Source organism: Gossypium raimondii, chromosome 13 (assembly GCF_025698545.1).
Source record: "Gossypium raimondii isolate GPD5lz chromosome 13, ASM2569854v1, whole genome shotgun sequence".
Classification (NCBI taxonomy): Eukaryota; Viridiplantae; Streptophyta; class Magnoliopsida; order Malvales; family Malvaceae; genus Gossypium; species Gossypium raimondii.
In genome coordinates this window covers 34309851-34333135 of record NC_068577.1, presented here as the reverse complement: position 1 = coordinate 34333135, position 23285 = coordinate 34309851, and the positions used below count along the sequence as shown (strand labels likewise).

The following is a 23285-nucleotide window of genomic DNA, read 5'->3' as shown; positions in this document are numbered from 1 at the left end:
AGTGTGGGCAACAACTTCTTAACCAAGTAATAAGAACATTAAGTTGTGAAGTATAAGAGTTTGAGTTCGATTCTAAACAGCCAACCTCATCCCCCATCCCCAATTCTAAAAAAGAAATTATAGTAGTGTGAAGTCAATTGCAGACATATTTTAACATTTGCTAATGTGTCAAAAATTGTTAGTGACGCATGGCAACATATAAATTGACTTAGGGTCAGTTCAACATTGCTTCTCTAAACACTTTTGAGCAAAAGTTAATTCTTTTTGCTTTTGCTTTTGCTTTTGGCTGAAAAAAAAATACTTTTTTGACGCAAAATATTTTTTTCTGTCAAAAGCACGTTTGAAACATCTTATTTAACAATATTTTTATCTCAAAAATACTTTTTATCCCAAAAGTATTTCTGAGAAGCTATGCTAAAACTCGCCCTTAGAACTAAATGTTTCTAAAATACACTAAAACTCTGCTTTATTATATATATGTTAGAGATTTAAATTATATATTTATTAAAACTTACAAATATAATTTTATTTATTAAAAATATTTTATATAAATAAAATATGATTAATGAATTAATATTTTAACTAAAATTCATTATTATGTATTTAATTTAGGAATAAAGTTAATTTTATTAAAATTTGAGATAAAGAGATAATTACATAGAACTAATTTAATAAAAGTTTTTCATTCTGTTCTTCATTAAGACATAGTGTTACGTATTATGGTGGAATGTGCAATGACTATATTCTATTCTTCCTCAAGATATAGTGTTACGTATTTTGGGTTGCAATCCTCCTGTTAAAGGAACTAGATTGGATTATCTTACGTGGAGATGGACGTCAGCAAGTAATTTCTCTTTGTCGAAAACTTATAAGAGAGCCTTTGCTCAATCAGAAAACAAAAGTTTAATCAGTGATAAGTACACTTGGAAAATTTTGGCACCACAAAGAGTTCGTATGTTTCTTTTATGGCTGGCCCTCGAGAGAATCTTGACTAACAAGGAACGCACAAAGTGAGGTATGTCTCGCGAGAGAATCTACTTTGCATGTAGTTAGGGATTGTAGATTTTTCCAAGTAGTTTGGAAAGTTGTTATTCCAAACTTCAGTTGGGGGTTTTCTTTAACCTTCCTCTTGTAGAGTGGATCTTATAGAACACTAGGAGTGTAGGGAAATTATCAACCCAAAGTGGTGAATGGAGCACCTTCTTCTCCATTGTTTGTTGGTTAATTTGGAAGAATCGGAATGATTTTGTTTTTAACAATGCTAGTGGTAATAGCCATAAGCTTATTGCTTCAGCAGAAGCATGGACGAGGTTGTTGAACCTTAAAACTGGGATGCCTACTTAGGATATTTCTACTAGTTGGAGGAAGTGCTGGCATTTCTCTGATACTAGTTGGGCCAAGATTAATGTGGATGGCTCGAATTCAGTGTTTCAATCGAGAGCGGCTATTGGAGGAGTTATAAGAGGACCCCATAAGGGATGGCTTGTGGGTTTTGGCATGGTGACAAGCTTGGTTGATATCTTTCAAGTAGAAGCTAAGGCGATGCTTGAAGGGTTGAAACTAGCTTGGGAGCAGGGATTTCAACAAGTGGAAGTGTAAACCATCAATGCTCCCTAACTAGAAATTTTGCCTTGTGGTTTTGCTTGTGTAAAGAATATAGTGGAAGTTAGATTGCTCCACATTTGGATTGTTAAAGATTGGCAAGAGAAACTTAGACTTTTATTGAGAGATGGCAACAGAGTCGCTAATTGCTTGGATAAGGAAATCTCGGGAAGCTTGAACCAATTGATCATTCTTGATGAACCTCTGATCTATGTGCGATGTCTATTAGAAACTGATGTTTATCACACAATGTCTGATGTAATCCAGAAAAGTTAGACTAGTTTTGTTTTAGTCTAATATTTTTTCTTCTAAAAAATAAAAAAACCCATAAAAAGTGGTTTTTACAACAATTTTGACTAATAAAAAAATATTGTTATAGACTATATTTATTATTATTATTCGAAAGACAGAAGCTGTTTTTATTTTTATTTTTAAAGATTAGAGATGATGTTTATTATATATAGCACTGACTGTATTTTGTTGAATAATTTCTGTTTAACTTTTTATGAAAAACTTGTTAGGAAAATCCACTGGAAGAATTGGTAGATCTTTTTATTTTTAGACGAAATTCATCTCCAAAACAACAAGAAAGACCCAAGTAGCTGGCCTCCCCAACTTTAATTTCTTGGAAATTTATTAATTTAATCTACTTCACAAAATCCAAGGTCAGAGCTCAAACAGCTCCCAGAGTGATTTAAAAATGGACGCTGATTCATGGAGTACCCGCCTTTCTTCAGTTTCTAAGAGATACCAATTTACTCTTCAATCACGGTCAGGTAATCTTTGAATCCCATCCTTTCCTTCTCTACTTTTCTTGGCGTTAATTCTTTTTCCTGCTTTTTATGCGTGGTGGAAAATGGAAGTAAAGGGAGCAACTTGACTATATTTTTAGCAAGTTTTTATTTATTTATTATTGAACGCTTAGAAATGGGTTCAAAATGCAGATATGTTTATGGGGTTTGAAGAAATAGATGGAGAAGATGATATAAGAGAGGAATTTCCATCTCCTTTTTGTTCAGAACATTTCGATATCCTCAGCTTGTGCTGTCACATTGATGATGAGCATCCCATGGAGGCTAAAAATGGGGTATTGCTTTGTTCTTTTCTTTTTCATTTTTTTATGTGTCATAATCAAGATGGGTATATTGAAAATCTTTTACAGTGATCCTTCTCTTTGTAATTGATCGAAGTGGCATAAATGGGTTAAGCTTTGATTTCTCATCAAAACTCTAAAAGGAATTAAGAAGGGGTTCGCTTGTTATAGACCCAAGTTTCAAATTTTAAGCTTTAGCCTCAAGATTAATATTTTAGCTGCTGTTCTACTTAAACAAGTCTAGTGTAGTTAGCATACTGATGTTCTCGGATGAACTACTTTTGTTCTAGACCTAGCAATCCATGTATTTGTTGCAATCGGATTAGTTTTTCCAAGTCATATTTTTTTAAGGTGATATATAGATTGTGACATTAACAATTTGTGTTAGATAGTTTGCGTTATCTTTCTATGTTGTTTCAACTTTCAAGTGTATTTTTTGTTTTAGTTATATTTTTCTGTGTCATGCTCCGAATTGCCAGATCTAATTTGGAATATGAGCTCTGGTTCAACTAACATGAAAAGTTAGCTCTAGTGTTAATTTTGCTTACGAGTTTGGTATTGATGCTGGTAACTTGACAAATTGTAGGTTGATATGTTATAGTAAGGTTGGAGAGAAGGAGCTTTATAATTTCTCTTTGTGGATTTTCTTTTCCATGGTGCTCGAGAGCCTTCTACAAAGGAAAGGTTCGCTCTTGAATCTAAACTCTGTCGTTGTTTTCTTTACAGGTATGCCCGGTCTATGCAATGAAAGTGGAAGTCGATATGGTTGCACATATAACCCTACAACACGGAAATATATTCAAGATATCCTTTTCTATGAGTTGTTATTTATGAGTAGTCAAATTCCTCTTTAAACTATATCAATAAGTTGTTTCTTTTCATGTTCCATGTGCCTTGAAAATTGTCATGGGAGTTTGCTACATTTGTACAATTTGATCGTTGGTTATCTTTCTTACCGGCAAACTTTTATCATCTTTGTTCTTCCTCAACAACTTCTGGGCCATTTTAAAGCATTTAAACCAGTATGCTAGATGGCTTAGATGCCCCTCTCTCCCTCTTGACTGGTGGTGTACTTTTAGAATTGTTAGCTTTGTTTGTAGGGCTTCCTTAAGTCATTCTAAGGACTTGATTTTGTACTTTCATTTCCTTAACAAGTGGTTACATGCAGCACAAAAGGAAATCAAGTAAAGGTGGATCTCATTCAACTCTATCTCGTTTGAGAAAAGAGCTGCGAGAAGGAAACCTACAGTCTTCATCCAATTCAGCACCTGATCCGTTGTTGTCTTCATTTATTTTGCCCATGGTTGATGATTTTGTTAGTGTTAAGCCTCACTTTTCTTGCGAAACAAGTGCAACTGAGAAAAGTTCAGACATTAATAAGTTGGAAAGGTAGGTCATGTTTGATTGTTCCTTTTGTCCCCTGCTTGCAGGGGGCTGGTGTTTCGAATTCACATGGTCTTTTAGATAACATAGATCTTGTCGTAACATTGTTTCATACGGGATAGGTTCAGCATTAGGTGAAAATGGGCATGGAGAAGTGGTTTTGTTTGTCTTTCTTGTCTCTCAAAAAGATGCTATCTTTCAAGCCATTCTTTGTGAAGTAGAGACTTAATGCTGTTCTTTGAGAATAGAGGATGAGACAGTTTATAGGATGTCTTGGTTTTTATTTTGTTTGAGAAAAGAGGAATTTCATGCTTGTCCAAGCTTTTCTTTTTATTGCTATGTTTTTGCTACGGTATCTTTGAAGTATACGCCGTTATCTGAAGGCTTTAACCCGCTTTTCTGATATCTGGTTTTGACGACAGAAATGTTCCATTGACTCTTCTTTCAGTCAAGGATCAGGAAGAGAAGACAGAAAGATGTGAGTTTATTCAAGGGCTGCTGTTGTCCACAATTCTTGATGATATTTTATGAAAAGCACTCTGCCTTCATATTGGTTGCTCCAATTGCGGACCTAAAACCCTTGGGTCCTGCGTCCTATGGTTTGTTATGTTGGCTTTTGGTGAATATAGATGGAAGCAAAATGTTGAATAAGGTGTAGGAATGAATGAATGTAACTTATGTTGGATGTTGAGTTTCTCTTCATCTTTTTTAATTTCAGGTCATGATAGATAAATATCATCAAAGAAGAATAATTTAAATCCAAGAATGTTGTTTTCAATTCCTTACACAGCACAACATAGGAAGGCGTCTAAAATCATATTTTATTAAACTTACAACCCTCAAAAGTCTATCCCCACATGATGTGAGTAGTAATAAGAATACTCCTAGAATAGTTCCTACTGAGATCAGCTGCACACTTGACCTATGTTACTGGGACTGTTCACCATTCAAGGCATATCCGGACATGGGTATAAAACCAAACCTCCAAATACATGAAAATGTTTTTCTAAAGAAAGTTGGAACACATACTTGTATGATTTTAACTCACACCTGAGTTGGATTAACGTAGCTTTCCAGCAAAGACAACAGAAAATCAAGACAAGAAAACGGCTCTGACCTGCAACCTAGGATATCAGATTAGTTAATGCAGGGCAAAAGATCTATTATTAATTATTACAACTCTATAAACTGAAACAACTGTCTTGTTTGTCCTTCCCAGTGGGAAAGGAATTTCCTAACAAAACCAATGAAACAAAAGTTGAGCAACAGAAAAAAGATGATCTATTTTCATGGTTTCCCATGCCTTTGGACCTTAGTTCTTATGCGTAACTGGCTCTCTCCGTCGAATATTGAAGCTGTAGCATCATTCTCATACTTTGAGTGCAACTAAACACAAAATCGAATAGTCAACCAAAGGGAAAGAAAGGAAAGATGAGAGGAACAAAGAACTCAAGCAGTAAAAGCAATCAGCACTGAGAAGCAGGAAGCAGTAAAAGCAATCAGCACTGAGAAGCAGAAAATTGACTTTGTTCAGTCTAAACAATCTATTATGGTGATCAAATGAGAATAGAGCACTTTTGGCATTCAATGTCAGTGAATGGTAAGTATAAATCAACTTAAAAATTGGTTAGACTGCTAACCAAGAAAAAAAAAAGTACATTTACTACATCAAAGATTTAAAGACCTAAGCTTAACCACTGCGGGGATCTTGTATCCATGATCCTCTTCACTACATCTTTTACAAAAGAATCAAAACAAGTTAAGCAACAACCTTTCATTAAGCTTGCCTGCTCGGTTGCCACTCTTTCAATGTGTGTACAATTTGATGGCGGAGGCACAACATGAACCTCGCTCCTCATATGCTCAAGCCCACAAGCAGCCAATAACGTGTGCATGGCACTTGTTGCTATGTCCTTAAAAGTACCATTGTCTGCATATATAAGCATAAAAAGCATTTGAAAATTTTCCAGACAGAAGACATGGCTCAATTAATCACAAACTACAAATCACTCCAAAACAATAATGTGATTAAAAAACCAAACTGAAAAACAGATGCACACACTAATGATTTGCATGAAAATCGTGCTCTTTAGACAAATAAAAACTGCAGACCATAGGTCTGGAAATATCCCTGACATGAATTGATTACAGACGGGCTTAACTTACCTAAATCAATATTAGTGGACAAGGCTTTCAAATGGCTTCTGACCATTCCTTGCAACTGTTCCTTGGCCATTGAAAAGTTATTTTCATCTCTAACAGAAAAAGGTGAAGCAAAACCATCAGGTCCAATGTTTGATCCATTGATGCACTGACGGAGTTGCTCGTTTGAACTGATACCAGTAAGTTCAGGCCATAACGTCAAGTTGATCGATGTATTGGTTGTTGGGGTGGTTGAATCCTGAACTGCTTGCCTTCTCAAATTTTCCAACCTTGAAGAAGATAAGTCCCTACTTGGCACTGAAGAAGAGGGATCATCCTGTAATCTCTCCTCAAACACTGTTTGATGTTGAGTTCCCTTATCTTGAGTCCTAGCTTGTTGAACTGTTGTTTCTGTACTCTGATCAGTGTGAGAGTTCACGAAATCAGTGCCCATATTGGCGCTTAATATCCCATCAGTCCTACCAGCCATAAAATTCATCCTATTGATAGAACGAAGATTTTGAATCTGGCGATGCAACCATCGCCTTCCAGTCAGAGTTGGAGCCCCTGCTCCAGATGCCGGAGAAACAACGGGAATATCTACAGCAGGAAATCTAGGAGATGAGTAACCCACAAAATTGGGAATTGATGGCATAAGCGGTGAAGGACCTACAATGGAGTCTAAACCTTCTCCAAAATTTACCATGGGTGAAAATCTATTGTACAAATTGTTTATTATTCTATGATCAGGCAAAGAATCTTGAACTTGGGAACTAGCGGACCCAGTAGCAACAGGCCTGCAACCATCACAGTACCAATTATCTTCAGGTACTTCCCGACCAAGACCAACACAATAGGTGTGTGCTGACGAATCACAAATATCACATAGTAACATGAGTTCATCATCCCCACCTTGGTGGCATTCAGAACAAATGACATTCTCATATGGATCAAGATAGCTTCTCAGTTCTTCCTCAGAAGGTTGGTAGACCTGTATACAAGAAAAATATGCCCATTTCCAACCACAAATAAGAAACTAAAGTAAATGAAAAACTGTTACACTTAAAATCCTTACAAGTAATAAAACGTACCTGATCACGCTTAGGTACTTGGATCAACACCTCTCTCGAATCAACTCCAGCTGCTGATCTTGCAGGCTTACTGATAGTTTCGAACCTTTGCTTGCACAATGGGCAACGAGATTCCACTTTTGACCACTCCATAATGCAGGTAAAACAAAAATAATGACTGCAACAGTTCAGTGTGCCCCTCAATCTTCGTTTGTCTTCCTCAGAGAGACAAATGCCACAAACTGGCTTTATTACTTCAGCCTTTGTTTCCTCTATCTTCTCCTTACCCTTTCTTCCTGGAGGTTTCTTAGGTTGGCCTAGCTCTTCAAGCTCCTGAATTCTCTTTGATGCTGATGAACTCCTCAAACTAGTTTTTAAACTTCCACAAAATTGGTTGGCTTCTTTCATTTGCTCTCTCTCTTCCTCTGAGACAGTATACTCGTAATCAGATGATCCAGATGACACAAAATCCGAATCTGATGGTACAACATATGCCTTTTTTCTCTGTCCTGCATTAGTTCTGCTCTTTTGTCTCAGAGCTGGAGTGTTGTCTATAAAACCACAATCATCATTATCATCATCTTCTTCAGCCCTCCTTTTCCTCTTCAACCGCCGTTTCTTCCTTCCTTGTTTTCTCGAAGGCTTCTTAGAAATTGCAGACCTCTTCCTCTTTGTCCTATGTTTAGAAGGGTACTTTTTCCGCAAAACTTGCTTGCTAACTTTTGTTTTGTTTTTCTTCTTAGTCATAGTCAATTCCTCTTCCTCATCTAAACAATCCTCTTCATCCGGAGTGAATTCTTCATCCAAACAATCCTCTTCATCCAGAGTAAATTCCTCATCCAAACAATCTTCTAAATCTGGAGTGAACTCCTCATCATCATCTTCCTTTTCTTCTTCTTCCTCCTCATAATCCTTGTCTTCATCTTCTTCAACAGACAAGCTTTCCCGCTTGACAGATTTTTTATCCGCAATCTTCCTCTCCCTTTCCGAAGATATCCGTTCTCTTTTCAACCTAACAACCTCTCTCACCTCTTCCTTTTCTTCTTCTTCCTCCTCATAATCCTTGTCTTCATCTTCAACAGACACGGTTTCCTGCTTTACAGATTTTTTATCCACAATCTTCCTCTCCCTTACCGAAGATATCCGTTCTCTTTTCAACCTAACAACCTCTCCCACCTCTTCCTCTTCCTCCTCATTGTAACCCTGAAAACCCTCTTCCGATGCACATTCATCTAAGGAAGAACAATAATATTCAGCATCATCATCAGATCCTTCATTTCCCTCCGAAGCTACATAATCTTCATCTGAATCATCTGAACCCTCATGTTTCGATCTAACCCTTTTCTTAAAATTGCTTGAATGGCCAGCCTTCCCTTCCCTTACCATCTATTATTGCACCCAAAACCAAAAAGAACCAAATTAAGTATAAATCTTCTCTGGTTCACAAAGAACCATTATGAGATCAAAATGAATCCTAAGCTTCCATAGGCTTACTCAAATTGCGTACGCAAACTAAATACAAACATTTTAATCGAAAAAAAAATCATTTCTACCTCTAATTTATCATCATCAAATCTTTATAACATACAAAACTTAAGAAACAAAGAAAACCCAAATCACAAAAACAAACATACTAAAGTTTTCATTGACAAAATTGATCAGATTTCACAAAAATCAGAACCCAGAAGAAATTAACCGTTGCTTTGCTTATGGTTCTTTTTTGCTTTTACAATTCAAATCAGGGCAGCTTTTAAAGATAAATATCTAAATAAAGCGTTCAAATATCCGTAGAAAATAAACAAGAGAGAGAAAATTATTACCTGGAAGGAGGAAGACAGAACTGAAAAACAAAAGGAAAAAAGAATATGATTTTTGATTTTTTTGCAATGTCTGAAAATCTTTTCAGGCTGTAGCGTTTTCTTTGTTGTTTATATATATATATATATAAACAGTAATATTTGCTTTTACATAAAATATATTTTAATTTTAATATAAATACGAACGTTGATAAAAATAATTATCGCCTACGCAACTTCTCGACCTCATCGCGGAGGGGTTAGGACTTAATTACCAAAATACCTTTATTGTAATTAAATTTCCCACTCAGATATTTGAACTTTTTTTTTTGTTAAAACTAATTAAACTATGATCCCACAACTTCCAACCATTTACGCCATTTTAAATTTTATAACCAATTATTTCTTGACACGTATATTTTTACTTTTAATTAATTAAAGCATCCACCTCCTTCCCCCTCTTTGTTTCCTCATCTTCTTCCTTCTTTGTTTAACTTTATCTTACTTATGTGTTTTATGTAATAATTATATTAGGTTAGGATTTATTTAAATATGTAATGTTATATATTTAAATTTGTAATGGTTATATTTTTAATAATATTTAAAATATAAATTATATATTCAAAATAACTTTACAAATAATTAACATGAATAAGAACCCCAACAGATTCAAGCCTCTAGCTTTTACAGTTGTCCTCAAAATGATGGGCAACTAAACAGTGCCTCGATAAACAATGAAAAAATAACTCAAAAAACATAACTGAAACGACAAAACAATAAAAAAATCAAACAAACAACCTAAGGAAAGATGAAAAAAGAAAGAAAGAAAGAAAGAAGGGCCTGAAGCTCCTGTTCGTCTTCCCAAAAATCATCTATACCTTCCTTACATCAGACCACAGAGGTAATCATTCCCCACTCTTGACAAAAATGGCATCAACACAGTTAAAACAAACCCCTATGTTAATCACTAAGCTCATCAGATTTTAAAGAACCCACATCACCTCCGGTCACAGTCTTCAACTCCCAAATCATTCATTTTCAACACCATCCAAATCCCTATTGACAAGCTCTTCCACAACTTCCGGGGTCTTTTCCATCCAGTATACAGGTTAGGCATAACTCTGACCTTCCTTTGCCAAAGCATGTGCTAGAACATTGGCTGACCGAGGTGCAAATCAGAAATTTATCATTCTGAAATTAGGGATTTTGCATCTGACTTCCTTTAACACATTACTGGTGCTCAATCTGTCCTCTTCTACACCTTCTAACCTTTTGTGATAGGGGGTTGCGCGCGGACCAAGATCGAGTTGTCAAGTCACGGAAAACTCCTACGAAAACTCTAAACATTTGGATCTGAAACGAAACAGCAAAACTTAATTAGAATCAATTAGATCTGGAAACTAAAAATCCCCAAATCAATAAAGAACAACCAAGAATCAAAACACTTATAGATAGTCAATCTTGGAAACCAGAACGCGGAATTAAGCCCCAAGATTAACTTCCAATCAGCCGAATCTATCAAAGAACACAAACTAGCAAATAAATTAAAACAAAGTACGAAATCAATTGAAACTAATTCTAGGGATTGGACGACAAGAAAATATGAGTTTTTTGTGAAATCAAAAAGGTTTCTTTATGTCCAAGGAAGTGCTGAATCAGATCTTGGAGTTTTAGAAAGGCTGAAACGCAACAAGAATAGCAAACAAATTAGCTAATAAAAATCGACACAAGCAGAAATTTAAAAGAGATTGAACAGCAAGAAAATAAAGATAAAGTCCTAAGAAGCCTTGAAATCGAGAAAAATTTCACAACTCCCTTCAAACGGCTCTAATCTCCCCTCCAATGAAGAACAATGGCAAGAAGAAGGCTGAAGATGGCTCCCACAATAAAAAAGATTGTTAAAACTACTTCTAAAGAAACTCAAGAGAGAATTCTTGGAGAAAACTCTAAGAGAATTTTTACTCAGCAAAAATCTGAAATTTTAATGTATTGTAATGTAATGTGTTCTATGGGTGGCTGGCCAAGCCATATATATAGGCATTCTAACTATTTTCCTAACCCTAATAGGAAAACTAAAAAAAAACCTAATTGTTGATTTTCAAGAGAATTTCGTCCAAGGCCTTTAATGAGCCTCTTTGGGATGAATTTTTACATAGAAATTTATTTATAAAGTCTAAAAATTAAAACTAAGTATTTAAAGAATTAAAATTTTACAAATTGGGCCACTTTGACAATTTGGCCTGATTTTCAACTAAATCTGATTTAAATTTCTGGATTGGGCTTAGAACATCTTATTGGGCCTTGTCTTTAAGAACTTGGGCTTGTAATCTGTTCTCTCCCGAAATTGGCTTGTTAATGCTTGTAACTGAGATCCAATGCGCCTTAGTTGCCAGATTCGGTTTCTTGGACCAAGATTTCCAAGATTTGAAATCTTGATTTTCTTGATTCTTGAAATTTCTCAAAACAGCAAAACTGGACCAAGATTCGGTTTCTTGATTTTCTTGAAAACAAGAAAGTGAATCTTGATTTTCTTTTTCCTTCGTATACGCATCTAAGGCCTTTGTGACTCGTATCATTCCCCCTTCCTTAAAAAGATTCGTCCTCGAATCTGAAAAATCAAATGGAGATAAGTCAACCACATTGAAAGTAGAACTTGTAGTCCAAACATAAGCATAACAAAACAAGTACAACACATGCGAATAGACAGATTCAGATTACCATGCAAACAAGCTAATTTACTCGCCAATGCCTCGTCAAATATTCGAAACAAAGATGGACATGTTTTAAGGCATTCAATCATCTCAAATTGTTTCCACAAACCATGAATAAATTGCGAGTAATAAATCAGATGGTAAACGTAATCATCACAAGTAGGTATTTGAAAAGGTTCACACGGTTCACAGAGTTGCACAATCATACCATGCAGTAATCGACGGTCTATAGATTCACTCACACATGCATTATCAAAAAGAAGAATCTTTTTATCAACTATCAAAATAGATAGATCATCACTAAATAAAATAGGACAGTCAAGCACGTTTCGATCTAAGTGTTTTACAAAAATTAAATCATCAACACGATCTTTGTCACTATCCGAGGAGTACAAAAGTGTTTCAAAAGTTTCAAGCATCTTACCTTTATAAGCAGAAGAAGAAGGGTCGATTTTACCTTTTCCATTTAATACAAACCTTCGCTCACCGGAAGCATAGTGTAGTCGAAGCTCTGTTGTTGAGTTAACCTTTGTCAAATGGAACTCAAACTTCAAGTACAACCACCTAAATTGTTTAAGGCACGAATATAAATTGAAAACAAATTTGGCAAATTTCGTTACCTTATTCACCAAAACAGATTTGCACAAATTCGCGGATTTTACACAAGGCAAATCAAGAGAATAACAACTCACGCTTCCTTTTGTAATGACTTTATCAACCACAATCGAAGAATAACAATTAATCGGATCAAAATGAGGGGATCTTTTAAGAATTAAGTCACCAAAAGTTTTATCAATAATTTTCAAATCTACACGGGACTCGGTTGATAAAATTTCCTTACCTCGCTTACCTTCGGGCTCATGTAGTGTGATTTCATCTTTGCCTATGTTGATCGTATGAAAGCGTCTTTCATCGGAAAGGTATTGAAGTTGGAAGTTATCTTTCATATGTGGCCAATGGAAGTGTTCTATCCCACGCAAAGGTGGTAAACCTTTAGGGGCCTCACGAAAAACATCCTCATAATCCTGCGAAAAACATTGAAACACACTAGGCAAATTTTCATTAATGTTAGATAGAGATAAATAATTTTGCCTAAACCTCACAAGGATACAAGGTTGTTCATTGAATAGGTCTCTCCGCACATCTTTTTTTGTTGCAATTAAAATTTTCACTCTATTTTTACCACTTGCGGATTCACTCACCTTTGGGCCATTTAAATTTTGACTTTTTTCACTACTAGCATCTTTTCTCTCTGTCTTTTTTATTTGTCATTTCTCCCTCACCCCCTCACAAAATTTCATCATTTTTAATTGATATTTATACACATCACTGGGATTTAAAGGAGCAAGAGTGAATTTTCGGCCTTTAAACACAAGAGAGTATCTATTAAGCTTACCTTGGTGTGTAACATCACGATCAAATTGCCAAGGCCGTCCAAGGAGCAAGTGTGCCGCATGCATTGCATACCTTATCCTCGTAATTCCCAAGCTTAAAAGTGATCAAGGACTGTTTTGTAACTTTAACTTCTGAGCATTCATTAAGCCACTGAAGGTGATACGGCTTAGGGTGCTCGATACAAGGTAACTTTAAGGAATCCACCAAATAGCTGCTAACTACATTCGAACAACTCCCACTATCAATAATAAGTGAACATAAGTTACCGTTTATAAAACACCAAGAATGGAAAATATTGGTCCTTTGGTTATCACAATCGTCTCCCATTTGGATGTTAAGGGTGCGGCAGACTACCATCTTATTATTATTTTTTCTCTTTTTTTTTTTTGAAATACCTGTAAAACAAATACTCAACACTCAAAAGAAAAATTAGCAAACCTAACCGTTAGTCACTCAAAAAGAAAAATCAAATTCTCAATGAGGTAGAATTCAGTCTTGTGAGTTCTTTAGTAGAGTCTATATCAACCAATTAGAAAGTGTATGAACCGAAACTACCAAAGAGTCCTAATTTGCACTAAGATGTCAAAAACTGACGAGACACCAATTAATTTGTGTTGCACCGAGGAAGAATTGTGCACACCTTAAAATCCTACTAACACAAGAAACAAGAAGGTGTTATATAGTGTAAAGGAAGAATAAAGGCAAACAAATGAAAACCTACAGCTAAGAATCAATAAAAATTGCTGAAATCGAAAAACCCAAAAAACTGTGGAGTAACTTGACAACTTCGTTCGAGGTGTTCCTGATCTCCAAAAATCACAAAATTAAATTTGGAATGTACTTAAATATTGAATTTTTTATCTGGAAAGTTTGGGCACCAAACTCAACCCGCTGAATCTTTTTTTAAATTTTTATTGGATTTCATATTTTTCAATTTTTTTTGACTTTTTCGACTGACTTTTTTGTGGGAAATATTTTTTTATATTCAATCACCGTGCCACAAATATGTATGTAAAATTTCAGATCAATCAGACAACGTTTACCCGCTCAAATGAATTTTTTTTGAAAAATTTTTCTGGGTAAAACTGCTGTTTGTAGTTTAAAAAATAGAGATCAGTTTAGAAATCAACCAAGAACACCCAAAACGCCCAAAATCTGATACCAAATGATAGGGGTTGCGCGCAGACCAAGATCGAGTTGTCAAGTCACGGGAAACTCCTACGAAAACTCTAAACGTTTGGATCTGAAACGAAACAGCAAAACTTAATTAGAATCAATTAGATTTGGAAACTAAAAATCCCCAAATCAATAAAGAACAGCCAAGAATCAAAACACTTATAGATAGCCAATCTTGGAAACCAAGAACGCAGAATTAAGCCTGAAGATTAACTTCCAATCAGCCGAATCTATCAAAGAACACAAAACAGCAAATAAATTAAAACAGATTACGAAATCAATTGAAACTAATTTTAGGGATTGGACGGCAAGAAAAGATGGGTTTTTTGTGAAATAAAAAAGGTTTCTTTATGTCCAAGGAAGTGCCGGTTCAGATCTTGGAGTTTTAGAAAGGCTGAAACGCAACAAGAACAACAAACAAATTAGCTAATAAAAATCGACACAAGCAGAAATTTAAAAGAGATTGAACAGCAAGAAAATAAAGATAAAGTCCTAAAAAGCCTTGAAATCGAGAAAGATTTCACAACACCCTTCAAACGGATCTAATCTCCCCTCCAATGAAGAACAATGGCAAAAAGAAGGCTGAAGATGGCTCCTAAAATAAAAAAGATTGTTAAAACTACTTTTAAAGAAACTCAAGAGAGAATTCTTGGAGAAAACTCTAAAAGAATTTTTACTCAACAAAAATCTGAAAATTTAATGTATTGTAATGTAATGTGTTCTATGGGTGGCTGGCCAAGCCATATATATAGGCCTTCTAACTATTTTCCTAACCCTAATAGGAAAACTAAAAAAAAACCTAATTATTGATTTTCAAGGGAATTTCGTCCAAGGACTTTAATGGGCATCTTTGGGATGAATTTTTACATAGAAATTTATTTATAAAGTCTAAAAATTAAAACTAAGTATTTAAAGAATTAAAATTTTACAAATTGGGCCACTTTGACAATTTGGCCTGATTTTCAACTAAATCTGATTTAAATTTCTAGATTGGGCTTGGAACATCTTATTAGGCCTTGTCTTTAAGAACTTGGGCTTGTAATATGTTCTCTCCCGAAATTGGCTTGTTGATGCTCGTAACTGAGATCCAATGCGCCTTAGTTGCAAGATTCGATTTCTTGGACCAAGATTTCCAAGATTTGAAATCTTGATTTTCTTAATTCTTGAGATTGCTCAAAACAGCAAAATTGGACCAAGATTCAGTTTCTTGATTTTCTTGAAAACAAGAAAGTGAATCTTGATTTTCTTTTTCCTTCGTATACCCATCTAAGGCCTTTGTGACTCGTATCATTTTAAGTACTGTTAAGGAATCACCTCCCACACAAACCTCCTTGAACCCCAACTCTTCCCCTAGTGTTACCACATGCAAGCATGCTCGTGCTTCTGCCATTGCTGAGGACGATACACTTTCGCACGGGTAAGCACACACCGCCATTACTATGCCTTCTATGTTCCTTGCTATAAATCTTGAACATGATTTGTTTGTTTGTTGTTGGAAAGACGCATCAAAATTTATTTTAACCACATCCCATTTAACATTTTTACGTATTGGCTTAGAAACCAATAACCCTTCAAGCATATCAATTTCTAACCTGTAGGCATTAATAAATAATACCACCTCTTGCACCATATCCTTTAACCCCTCATGATATGCCCTATTCCGATTAAACCATAATGCCCAGTATGAAATGGATAATATTATACATATTGAGATAGTGTTATTTATAAAACCTTCAGCTAACTAGAACTTCCATCTCTGTCCCCTGTTTGTGATTGAGAATACCACTCCCAACTCTTGCAGGACCATCCTCGTGAATGCACAATCCCAAACTAGATGCGCCACTGATTCCTTCTCAACTTTGCACATTGGACAGAGATCATCCACCACTAGTCATCTCTTTCTCAAATTTTGTAGCGTAGGCATAAATTCATTAGTTATTTTCCACATGCCAATACAGATTTTACTTGGAAGTTTTAGATTTCACATTTTTGTATATAAGGTTTTTAATATTGTAGATTGCGTTGTAATATTCCCCTCCATCGAATCTAAACCCTCTGTAATGAGCCACTTATAACTATTTTTTTACCGTATAAACTCAACCTCTATACCAATTCATCCAGCTGGTTGCTATTAATCAAAGGAAGGGACAGAATCCTCTTCACCTGCTCATCATCAAACAAGACATTGATGACTTCTTTTTTTTCCAGGTAAACATTTCTAAGTCTATTAAATCAGTAACTATTGAATAGCTAATGTTAATATTCTGATTGTGTACTTTTCCATCACTAGGACCTGGCAACCATACGTCATTCCAGATATTTATTGAGGTGTCATTCCCTACTTTCCAGCCCATATTACGTTCCAACAATACTCCGCCAAGTGTACAAAAGGTAAGAACTCAACCTGACACTCAAAAAATCCCCACTTGGGTAATATTTAGCTCTCATAACACATGCAAGCATACTGTTGGGATTCATAAGTAATTTCCACCCTTGTTTAGCTAACAAGGCCATATTAAACTTGGATAAGTCCCTGACCCCAAACCCCCTTGCGATTTAGATGTACACATAGCAATCCAATTACACCAATGTTATGCCCTTGTTTGTAGATGCCTTACGCCACCAAAATTGGCTTAAAATATTCTCTAACTCATGAAAAAAAGAAGCCAGTAACATAAAACATTACATTGCATAAATTGGAATAACTTGTAAAATAAATTTTATAAAAACTTCCATCCCTCCAACTGACAAATGCCTCATGCTCCAACTTTCCAATTTCTTTGTTAATCTCTCTTTCATGCCAACAAAAGCATGTTTCTTTCTACGACCCAAATAGTTGGCAATCTAAGATATTTTTCAGGATTGTTGATCTTCTCACCCCAAATACTCTTCCCACCTATTCTCTTTTGTCTACCCCCCACTTTATTACTAAACTATATGAGCGATTTCTCCAAATTCACCAACTGTCCTGAAACTTGTTCATATTTGGCGACTACTGATTTCATAACATTTGCCCCCTCCTCTGTAGCCTCACTAACCAAAATATTGTCATTGGAGAAAAGCAAATGCGTTACCACTCCACTCCTCATTCTCGCCCTACCAAATAGTCTCTTACACTTTGTCTTATTAATCAAAGTGGAGAAACCCCCGGCACAGATAATGAACAGATAATGGCTTAATGGGTCACCTTGTCTAAAACCTTAAGTAGGCCTAAATTTGTTGTAATATCCCATGTAACAACTTGATTTTAAGTGGTGATGGAACAGTGGTTTCGGAACCACAAATTTTTATCGTATCGACTTGTAAATATTATTTTTAGAATATTTATATGGTCATTATATAGCCGTATTAAAAATTGGTTTAGAAATATTAACGTTTGGATAATTAATTAAGAGAAAATGACTAAATTAAAAATGGTGCAAAACTTATTAATTAATACATTTAGGTGATTAGAAGGTTTAATTAATAAATGAGGAAGGGCTTAAGTGATAATTAAGCCATAAATAATGAGTGAGACGACAATTAGGGTTAAAAATGAAAGAAAATTTAATGATAATTGCATAATTGTAAATTTTTTGAAATTAAAACAAAATTAAAAGAAGAAAAAAACATTCTCTCTTCATCTTTCTAATTTTCATTGCCGAAACACCATGGGAGCTTAACTTAGAGGTTTAGCATTTGTTGCGAACTCTCGCGTTTTACTTTCTGTTTGGCATGGTTTCGGTAGATCAGCTCTTACGAGATTCTGTTCAGCTCTCATGAGCTTCTGTCGGCGTGTTCGGGAGTAATAGCTCTTATGAGCTTCTGTTGATGATGTACTTTTATTCGTAAGTCTTTTTTCAAATAAAAAATTTCGGTAAGGTAATCTGTTTAATAAATTTGAAAGATATATTGTTTATTTCATAATAATCTGAATATGGATGAATTTATCGATTAAAGTTGTGAATGACAGGTAGTTCTTTTGGATAATTATTATTGTTTGAATTATTATAACCAGTTCGATAAGATTTATCGTTTAATTTTTTGAATTTACTAAACTTCATTAAGTTTACTTGTGCTATTTAATGTCATTATAGATTTTCGGAAGGTTGAATGATCGAATCAGCATTCAAGTCACACTATACAACTTATCTTGGTAGTTTTTGAACGTTTAATTCGGGTTATATAGCATGTATAAGCTCTTGTGCGGTTTTGGTTAATGTTTGGTTCATGTAAATATTATAAATGATATTTTGTGCAAATAACTAACTAGCACATTATATGTGAATGAAATATAGTTATTATGCAAGTATGTGTGGTATATATGTATTTGAAATGATATTTGTAGTAACTTTGTTAGGTATTGATTAGGTATTGCTTGAATGAATTGATAGGTATTGCTTGAATGAATTGATGTTTACTTTGTTGTGAAATTGTATATACTTGTGGTACCAATGAGAGTATATTGGTTAGACACATGTTAGGTTGGTTTTGTTGTGTTTTTGGCTACTTGTATTTTAAGGTTCATTTTGAGGCCACACGGCCTGAGACAGGAGTGTGTCTTAACCGCGTGTGACACACGGCCATGTAAAAAATTTCTTCATGAATATCAAAAATTAAATACTAAAAATATAGAATTTTGGAAAAACTAATATTTTTATAAATTACCACCTAGTGGGATGAGATATGTATAAAAAAATACATGTCTTATTTAGATAAACATAGTAAATCATCTGGTTTATCTACGAGGTTTTAGATTCTATAGGAAATAGAATAAACTTTGCAAAGGAAAGAATAACTTTGCAAAGGAAAGAATAACTTTACCTTGCTTAGAAACTAAAGTCATTAAACAAGTTAACCATAAGTTAAGTACTAATTATTGTACTAAAATAATAGAAAATGAATGGGAGTTTGGATGTAAACAAATACGTCCTAAAACTTATCATAGGCATAAAAAGAAAGATAAGAAATATAAATTAGTTAAATGGAAACCGGTAATAAAAATTTTCGGTAATAATAATAAGTTTGTTAGAAGAAAACTTCTAAGCCTAAAAATAAATTTGTAAATGTTTTATATGTGATGAAGAAGGTCCTATGACAATATTTTGACCTAACAAAGGAAAAATGCTAAGGAAATAATTAAAAGTCTTGAAAACAAGATTTAGAAATATGTTATAAAGAGGAAACAAATCCTAATGAAATATTATATGAATTAATATCGAATCTGAGACCGACAATCGATGAAAATATATTTATGTTTAATATAGGAAGTAGTTCTAATAATCAATTAGAAGAAATTCTTAATTCGAACAACAGGATATTAAATTAGGAAGTTTAATCGGAGAAGAAAAGACTTTTCGATAAAATAATAGAAAATTAATAAAACCATATTTCTAAAGAAGAAATATATAAAATATCTAAGTTCAAAATATGGACTCGAGAGACATAGAGAAAATTAGCGGTAACACGATGCGCTAAGGATACTCGTGGAGGATTAACAAAATTCCTTTATTTATTAAAGATAAAATCAAGAGGATTAAAAGAAATATCCTCGGGTTAGATATATACATTTAGGTATAATAATGATTACTATTAGAGCCTTATTTAGGAGAGGTCATGATATTCCTATAATAGCGGTTCTTTTAGATGAAAGATTTGAAAATCCAATAAAAGCACTTATTGGAGGAATTCAATCTAATCTACACACAGGTGTAATAGGATTTAAAGTTAAACCAAATTACTTTATTTTCATTACGAGACCCTCTAATAGAAGAGTGTCTATGCCTTAAAGTTAAACCTTTTTCTTTTAAAGAGTCTATAAATGAGTTTACTAGCGGAAGGATTTATAGACTCTTTAAAAGAAAAAGATTTTTACAAAAGAAAACTATATAAGAGAAAGTTATTTGGTAATGTACAAGATGTCTATACAATTGAATTCTCCTCTCTATTTATAGAGGGACTTAAAAATTCTATACAATTGTATTTTGAATCCCGAACAGTGTTTCTAATAAGGATTCGGCTTCAAATAGATGTGGCTGCTTCCACGTTTCATTTGTCTTGTTGTTTCTTTAATTGCATAGTCATGGTTGTTTCCACGTTGCATGCTTGAATTAATAGCCGCTTCCATCACTACTTGTGTCATGGTTGCTTCCATCACTGCTTACATTATCATTGTTTTGATGATAGCTTCCACGTTGCAAGACTTTCTTGTTTGCATCAGGATTTCTTCTTTTGTCTTCGTCATGGATTTGATGATGACTTCCACGTTGCTAATCTTTGTTGTTTGTATGTAGATCTTCTTTCAGGTTGCCATCTTTTTTGACTTCAACCTTCTTGCATATTAATTATATTCATTTCTTCTATTTCATCTAGATTTAATGAATCTAGTGAAATACCTGGTGAGTTCTAAGCTTTTCACGTACTTCTGATTTGTTCCAGAAGATAAGATGGATAATCTTCAATTTTTGTATCAGCTATCTTTTTTAATATCCTTAAAGATTCTTCATCTCTATTTTCTTGGATATTTCCAGTATAATATGCCAATATTCTTCTTCCGTCAGTACAGAGTTGATAAATTTATTGTTGAAGAAGATCTTGGGCTGTTGCTACAATATCAATCCCTACTTGGGTTTGATAATAATTTGGATCATTATAACACCTGTCAATGTTTTTTGCCAAGTATTCTTTGACCTCTTTTACAGGGATAATTGGAGACTTCCAATCATCCTTTGAATAACCCATATCTGATATGGCTGATAAAATTTTTCTTTTTCAACTATACCGATAAAGCTACTTATTTCAATATGAAAATAATAGAAAACGTTATCATTGTTTATGATGCTTTGTAATTTAGATTTTACCATTGCTAGAAAATCTTTTAAAAGATGAAATGAAAAGTTTTGTACTATTATTTCTTTTATAAAACCCCATTCAATACTTGTTATATCAAATGGTTCATGATCCAATCTATATTTTATAGTTGGAAAACTTTCACCTATAAAATTTATAAAAATGAGATTGTAGAAAATATCCAGAAAAAGATTTTTGGAATTGAGTCTGCTTGTTACGATAATTCCATTGATTTTGTTGAATATTTCTACCGGTAAAATCTGTCTAGATTTGTTATATAAATGATTCTAAATACCTTATTCATAATAGGATTATTTTTCCTTTATGAATAAAATATTGGAAAATATCAAGAAGATTGTTTATCTCCTTAATATCTATGATATAGAGTTGGAATTCATCCCATTCTCTATATAAAATAGATTTTAGTAATAAATCTTCACTTCATTTTCCTTAGTTGTTTTTTCAATTAAAATAATGAAAGTTGTGTAAGAGCTCTCTTGAAATTGGCTCTTTGGTTTGAAATATGAGTTTTCCATATCTTGTTTATAAAACTATAAAACTCTGGCAATATACCAGGATTATAAAAATCTTTTATTTTTGAAAGATCTTTTGTTTCTTGAATTTGTTGTTGTTTCAACAAATTTTCTGCTCCCATAATAATTTCAGCATAATTGGTTTGTGATGCCAAATTTTGATCTTGAGACCATTGTGATTGACTCTCGTTTTTTGGGGTGAATGAAGAAATATTTCCAATTGGTTGGTTTACCATTGAATATTTTAAAACATTTGTTCCAACTGGTTGGTTTACCATTGGATAAGACACATAATATCCCTGGCTAGAATAAAATGGTATTTGAGTAGGTGCAAATCCTTTTTTTAGAGTTTGATTCTGCTTTCCCTTTGTTGGGTTTTTTGTGAACGGTAGTCCATTTACCAACTATTTCTTGTAGAGGTTTTTTACCTCTATCCATAGGATCTGCTAAGATAATCAGCAATTATTAGTAATAAATTACAAATATTTACTTACTAATAATTTATTGGTGTAAGGTTTTGTTACACTCAATATTATTATCTTTTATAAGTGATGTTTCTACAGAATTGTTTTCTATAGATAACCTTATAAAATTTTTATCAATAGTAAAAGGTAAATATTGACATATAAAATTATTTCCTAATAATATATCTCCTTGCATTTTAGGAAAACATAAAATCTTAGGAATTACAAATCTAACATTGTTTATGTAGATTGATATATTTTTGGCTTTATAATTAATTATGGTTTTATTACCATCTATACCTATTATGTTTATAGGTTTTCTCATTAATTCCCATTTTCTACAAGAATTATATTTCTTCCAACTCTTGATTGTAGCTCTAGTATCTAATAAAAATGTAAAAATATTTTTATATTCTTTGAATTGAAATGTAATTTCAATATATGTATAATATTTCTGGGTTGGAAATTTGAAAAGTAATAATATCATTTTTCCAATTTTCATTTGTTGAATAATTGTTTGTAACTTTCTAATTCTAGTTTTTCTAGAATTTTCTTACGTAAATATATTTTCATCAATGACGCTTTTAGATTTTGATTCATATAATATTTCATTAGGATTTGTTTCCTCTTTATAATATATTTCTAATTCTTGTTTTTCAAGACTTGTAATTCTTTTTAACGTCTTTTCTTTTGTTAGAAAAGTTTTTAACTATATGACTTATTTTAATATCTAAAATACCTTTAAGTTTTCTAGAAGTTTTTCTTCTAAAAGATGACTATTATCATAACCAGAAAATTTTTTATTTCCTAGTTTCCATTTGACTAGCTTATTGTATTTTTCTTTTTATGCCTGTGATGAGTATTAGGTCTTAATGTTTTATATCCTAATAAAGTTTTATTAAATGATTTTCCTGTATTTTTAGGATTTATATTATTAATAGTTAAGTTTTCTATTTTACTGGTCAAAATATTGGTTGTATTTTGATCAAAAGCTATCAGATAGACATTTGTTCGAATATCCGAATCTATTTTCCTTTTTCCATAAGGATCTGTTGGTTCAGTATCCATAGGATCTGGAATATCTATATTTTC

The 23285-nt window shown here is 33.5% G+C and overlaps 2 protein-coding genes across 6 annotated transcripts; one reads left to right on the top strand and one right to left on the bottom strand.

Annotated features, from left to right (window-relative positions):
- The first annotated feature begins 2024 nt into the window (after window positions 1-2024).
- On the top strand, window positions 2025-4844 carry LOC105782741 (protein DEHYDRATION-INDUCED 19 homolog 3). Of its 2 annotated transcripts, none has more exons than XM_052626274.1 (5): window positions 2025-2378; window positions 2547-2689; window positions 3422-3501; window positions 3860-4084; window positions 4527-4844. In XM_052626274.1, exons 1-5 carry the CDS (start codon window positions 2303-2305, stop codon window positions 4558-4560), a joined length of 558 nt encoding a protein of 185 aa, XP_052482234.1. In that variant the 5' UTR covers window positions 2025-2302; the 3' UTR covers window positions 4561-4844. The 2 variants fall into 2 exon arrangements, with proteins under 2 accessions (XP_052482234.1, XP_052482233.1); XM_052626273.1 differs by having other exon boundaries at window positions 2027-2378; window positions 4501-4844.
- On the bottom strand, window positions 4812-9235 carry LOC105782740 (uncharacterized). Of its 4 annotated transcripts, none has more exons than XM_012607690.2 (5): window positions 9111-9235; window positions 7312-8676; window positions 6245-7211; window positions 5850-6008; window positions 4812-5202 (listed from the first exon to the last, which is right to left on the bottom strand). In XM_012607690.2, exons 2-5 carry the CDS (start codon window positions 8674-8676, stop codon window positions 5123-5125), a joined length of 2571 nt encoding a protein of 856 aa, XP_012463144.1. In that variant the 5' UTR covers window positions 9111-9235; the 3' UTR covers window positions 4812-5122. The 4 variants fall into 4 exon arrangements, with proteins under 4 accessions (XP_012463144.1, XP_012463142.1, XP_012463145.1 ...); XM_012607688.2 differs by having other exon boundaries at window positions 4812-5195; XM_012607691.2 differs by lacking the exon at window positions 4812-5202 and adding an exon at window positions 5224-5464.
- Window positions 9236-23285: the final 14050 nt, after the last annotated feature.